A 5,495-nucleotide genomic window follows, 5' to 3' on the forward strand; every position below is an offset into this window, starting at 1 on the left:
GTGCTTCTGAGATGCTTTTCATGGGGCCTGCAGGGGAGAGCTATGGCTCTGCAGTCACCGAGCCCAGAATGGGACTCACTAACCTGAGGCTCTCACCTTTGCCAGGCAGTGGCTTTGGCCCTGAGTTGATTCCTCTGATGGATGGGGAGTCAGTGGATGGGGCTTTAGTGCTTGGCCTGACCAGGATGCTTTGTTCCCTAGACGTTTCCGAAGGATTTTTTTCTGAGCACCTTGAAGATGAGCATCCGGACCCCACCCACACTCCTGAGGCTGGCAGGAAGGAGCCTGCTGAGGGACCAGGCTGCGGCCATCACAGCTCTGGAGTACCTGCCCGCTGAGTTCTTCAAACTACTGTCCATTCAGGCCTGCCGTAGGAGAATGCGGAAGCCCCTGAAGGTTTTGGTGCAAGCCTGGCCCTTCCCTGTCCTCCCTCTGGGGAGCTTGATGAGGCTGCCTCCAGTCATGGTCTTAAAAGTGGTGTTGGAGGGGCTTGACGGCCTGCTTGCCCAAGAGGTTCGCCCCAGGTAAGGCTGCTCCAGGTGCCTGGTAGGGTCCTGGGCATCCCAGAGACAGGGTGGGTCAGGGCATGTGGAGGGCCTAAGGGTGGACCTGAAGTTTCTGACGGTGCCAGTGAGGCTCAGGGAGCCCTTGCACACTACAAAGCTCACTGTGGGAAGTGGAGGACTGCCCACTGGGCAGGGCCACCTGCAAAACCTGCCCTGCCTCCTCCCAGTGGTACTTAAAGGTACACGAAGTGCTGAGCAGGAGGGATGGAAGGGAAGGAGATGAGCAAAGCAAAGCGGAGGGAAGAGGAGAGCAACGGAGAAGCTGACCTTGGGACTCAAAGATGAAGCTCAGGGTGGGGCGGAAACTTATTGCTGCCTCGCTTCAGATGCTCTGTCTCATTCTGACATGCACTGGTTCTACTGATCTTTTTTGAAAAATATTTTTTTATTAATTTCAGAGAGGAAGGGATAGAGGTAGAAGCATCAATGATGAAAGAGAATCATTGATCTGCCCCCTTTTGCTCACACACACACACTCCCCACACACACTGGGTATTGAGCCTGCAAACCAGGAATGTACCCTGACGGGGGATTGAACTGTGACCTCCTGGTTCATAGGTAGATGCTCAACCTCTGTGATACACTGCCCGTAAATCATGTCAGCCAATGCCCTGTTGACCTGGAAGAATCTCAGCTAATGTCCTGCTTGCCCCACAGGAGGTGGAAACTGCGGGTGCTGGATTTAAGGAACAAGGATGTCAACCTCTGGAGAATGTGGTGTGGACAGCACCCAGGAGTGCTCTCAGACAGGACCAGTGGCTGTGCACTGCTCCAGCCCCAACATGGAGCACCCCTTGGCTCCCTTGGAGGTGTTCCTAGACCTTGACTTCAGTGAAAGGGATGGGGTTAAGTTTTTCATGTACATCATCCAATGGGCCCAGCAGAGAAAAGGGTTGGTACACCTGTGCTGCAAGACGCTGAGGTTTTTCGAATTGCCCTTCCAGAGGGCCAGGAAGGTCCTGGATAGGGTGCAGCTGGACTGCATCCAGGAGGTGCAAGTGGACTGCACCTGGGAAATGCCCACCCTGGGCACATTTGCTCTCTACCTGGGTCAGTTGAGTAACCTGCAGAGTCTCGCTCTCTGCCACATCAAGGTGTTAGCTGAGGGGGAGGATGAACAGGAGGAGGAGGAGGGAATGGAGGAGGAGGAGGAGGAAGTGCAGGAGGAAGAGGAGCAAGAGGAACAGAAGGAAAAGAAGCAGGCCTTGGAGGAGGAATATCTGTGGGAGAGGGAGGAAGAGGAGCAGGAGTGGGAGGATGAAGAGGAGTGGGAGAGGGAGGAGCAGGAGTGGGAAAGGGAGGAGCAGGAGGAGCAGGAATACTTTTCCCAATTCCTCTCTCAGGTGCTCAGGCTGCAGCACCTCAAGAAGCTCTACTTGGACTCTCCCTCCTTCCTCCGAGGCCGTCTGGACCAGATGCTCAGGTGAGCTGTGTAACAGTGGACGCAGCCCCAGAATGTTAAGGGAGTGGTCTTGTTTGCTGCTTTGAGGGTGGTGTCCTGTGAGCACCTTAGAGAAGCATGTTTTAAAATATGCCTGTCAGGAGGGGTAGCAGAACTGGCTCAATGAGTGACCCAGCGAGCCTGGGTCTGTGAATTCTTCCTTAGGGAGAGATATCTAAGGGACCAGGACTTAGGAAGAGGGAGGGAGGAGGAAAAGCCACATCGGAGGGAGCATTTCCAGACAGAAGCTCTGTGCCCGCCAGCCATGTGAACACACATGAGCCTGTCTCAGCTTCCCCATCTGTCAGAGGTGGTCTTGGGCTCCAGGAAGGTCAAGAGTAGAAAGGAAAGGCAGGATCCCGCTCCCTTAGCGTAAGGATTGCAAAGAGTAACAGGTGATTGTGGTGGAAGTCGCCTCTGCAGACTGGCTTCCCAGTTGATGCTGCAGATTCTTCCTCTGGTCACTCTCTCCCTTTTCTTTAAATCCTCACCATAGGATATTTTTCCTTTGGTTTTTAAAGATTGAAATGGAGGGGAAGACAGAGAGAGAGAAATAAAGATGAGAGAGAAAGAGAGAGAGAGAGAGAGATGATTGGTTGCTCCCAGCACATGCCCCAACCCCAGCCTCGCATTGATGCTGCAAATGGGATCCGTGCCCTTGACCATGAATCAAACCTGAGACCCTTCAATCAAAAGTGAAAGCTCTATCCACTGAGTCAAACCAGCTAGGGCAGGTTTGTTCCTTAGGCATTAGATGAAAGAGCCTCCTGTGGCCCAGATGTTTGGTGCCTAGAGCCAAGCAATGGACAGAAGGAAGCCTGTGTTGAGAGCATTCTTGGTTTTGACTCCCAAATTTACCATTCACAGATGCCTGCCCTTGACCTAGACACTGTGAGGCTCTCTGAGCAGGCTTCCGGGGTTTTCCTCATGTCCAGTCACCCTCCAGAGAGCAGTGCTCTGCTTGGCAGCTGAGGACAGGAAGCTCTGGAGAAGTCGTGAACTTGACTCAGCCTAAAAGAAGGCTGGGCGTCCTGGGTGCTGGCCTTCATCACATTGTCAAGACAGCCTGGGCTTGCACAAATCAGTCTTCCTCCACCTGGAAGACCCCTCTTTTTACCACCGCCATCCCCAGGAACTAATCACTCCATCTTTCTCCAGGTGCCTGCAGACCCCCTTGGACAAACTCTCCATATGGCTTTGCTGGCAGCTGACGTAATCAGACCTGGCACACCTGTTCCAGTGCCCGAACCTCAGGCAGCTGAAGTCCCTGCATCTGTATGGCGCCAACCTCACCGATTTTAGTCCAGAGCCCCTCCGAGCTCTGCTGGAGGCAGTGACGCCCACTCTCCAGGACCTGCGACTGGATAACTGTGCGATGGTGGACTGCCAAGTCGAGGCCATCCTGCCTGTCCTGAGCCGCTGTCACCAGCTCAGGGACTTCACCATCACTGAGAACCCCCTCTCTGTGGCCACCGTGGAGAAGCTGCTGCGCCACACAGCCGGGCTGCGCAGTTTAGAGCACGAGCCGTACCCCATCCCCCTGGAGTGTTACAGGACCCACGAGACTGTGGACCAGGAGAGAGTTGCCCTGATCCAGGCTGAGCTCACGGGGACACTGAGGGAGTTAGGACAAACCAGGACCATCCATCTTGACACCAAGTACTTTAGCTCTGGGGACTTTTATGACGTGGCATTTTCATAACATGGAGCCCGGGATGTGCCCCTGTAGTGACCCTGCTCACCAGGTGCACCTAACAAGGGCTTCCTTCTGGGCCCCTGGAACCTGAAACCTCGGACTGGGGTGCAGTATGCGAGGCCACTCACGTTTCATGTTCATGCTTAGTGTGAATGGGGAAAAGGAGGGACCCAGCCTGGGTACAGGATTGCAGGGACAAAGGTTGGGGAGTTCATGGGACCTCAAAGGCAAAGTGTCCTACTATCAGAAACATGCATCTGGTTTGCTTGGGGAGGGGTTGGGGATTTGGGCTCGAGGTGCATCTGTGGGAGTTAATCCTCGGGTGGATGGTTGTAAAGGAATTATCAGAAATAAAGAAAATTTCAAAGGCCACCATCTGGTCCTCTGTCATGTATTAACTTTTCTCCGCACTTTACACCACAGTTACTGATGAATAAAGGTGCCCAGGGCTCAGGATCAGACACTGGAGCTGCTGGGATGTGGTTCGGCTGCAGGGCTCAGCACCATTTATCACTCCCTCCAGGTTTTTCCTTCTCCCTGGGCATCTCTGGCCTCATTGTGGCTGCTCAGTGGGTGGATACAATGCTACTTTCTACGTGGTCCACTAACCACTGAAATGAAGGGGACTTGCTGCTGGTTCTGAATCTGTATGTGAGTGGTCCTCATGGAGCTGCTGGTGAACCCACAACTCTCAAGAATTGTGCCAGGAGGGGTTCAGGGCATGAGGCAAGGCCCCCAGTTCCAGATGGGCTTGTCCACACAGCAGGGGAACAGAGCTGCCTGGGCCTGTCAGCCCGGTGTTGAGGAATTAACCTGCTTGCAGCCAGGAAAATCATCCAAATTTCTTTGACCAAAATACTAAAGTTATTCAGGAACATAAGACTTTTCCTTAGTATTTTTTTACCACATCTTATCTATTAAAAGAGAAACATGCAAATTGACTGTACCTCTGCTACACACACAAGCCACACACACCAGCCAATCAGGAGCAAGTATGCAAATAAACCCAACCAAGATGGCGGCGGCCACGGAGCTGGAGCGAACAGGATGCTTGGGTTGCCCCTGGCAATGGAGGAAGCCAAGCTTCCCTCCTGCCCTGGCTGGCTGTGGGCTCCGCTCAAGGAGGGTTTGGGAGCCTCGGTTGCCCAGGGCTGTGGCCAGCTGGCAAATAGCCATCAGCCACTCACCCAGGCTAGCCAGGCACCCCAGTGGGGACCCCCACCCTGAAGGGAGTGTGACCAGCCTGCAAATAGCCCTCAGCCCCTCACCTAGGCTGGCCAGGCACCTCAGCGGGACCCCCACCCTGATCCGGGACACCCTTCAAGGCAAACCAGCACCAAGCCTCTATCCTATATAATAAAAGGGTAATATGCAAACTGACCCTAACAGCAGAACGACTGGGAATGACTGGTCACTATGACACATACTGACCACCAGTGGGCAGAGAACTGATCTTGGGGGCAGAATTTCCAGAGGATAAGGCCCAGAAATCAGGATTTTAAAAATATTTCCAGGTGATTCTAATGTGCAGCCAAGGTTGAAACCACTGTGCTAAGGGGCTCCCATGGATAGAGGACATGCAAGAGTAGCTGGGCAATGTAAGAGGAGAAGTGGAAATCCTACGAAGGAACCAAAAAGAAGAAATGCTAGAGATCACATACACACACACACACACACACAAAGAAAAACTGTAACATAAATTAAGAATGCCTTTAATGGGCTCGTCAGTAGACTAGACACAGCTGAGAAAAGAATCTCTGAGCTAGAAGATAAAAATCAATAAAATCCTCAA

The 5,495-nt window shown here is 53.1% G+C and overlaps 1 protein-coding gene across 1 annotated transcript; it reads left to right on the forward strand.

Annotated features, from left to right (window-relative positions):
- The first annotated feature begins 237 nt into the window (after nucleotides 1-237).
- Nucleotides 238-3,709, forward strand: LOC132220094 (PRAME family member 12-like). Its single transcript, XM_059673040.1, has 5 exons — nucleotides 238-524; nucleotides 1,224-1,283; nucleotides 1,342-1,660; nucleotides 1,910-1,989; nucleotides 3,262-3,709. Exons 1-5 carry the CDS (start codon nucleotides 238-240, stop codon nucleotides 3,707-3,709), a joined length of 1,194 nt encoding a protein of 397 aa, XP_059529023.1.
- The last annotated feature ends 1,786 nt before the right edge of the window (nucleotides 3,710-5,495 follow it).

The sequence above is a fragment of the Myotis daubentonii genome, chromosome 17, assembly GCF_963259705.1.
Source record: "Myotis daubentonii chromosome 17, mMyoDau2.1, whole genome shotgun sequence".
Lineage (NCBI taxonomy): Eukaryota > Metazoa > Chordata > Mammalia > Chiroptera > Vespertilionidae > Myotis > Myotis daubentonii.

Bases quoted from the DNA above. Each gene is read 5' to 3' on its own strand.
- LOC132220094 (XM_059673040.1), top strand. From the start codon at position 238: ATGAGCATCCGGACCCCACCCACACTCCTGAGGCTGGCAGGAAGGAGC. The intron at 1,284-1,341 runs GTGTGGACAGCA...GCACTGCTCCAG, and splicing joins GTCAACCTCTGGAGAATGTG to CCCCAACATGGAGCACCCCT. The intron at 1,990-3,261 runs GTGAGCTGTGTA...CCCGAACCTCAG, and splicing joins CGTCTGGACCAGATGCTCAG to GCAGCTGAAGTCCCTGCATC.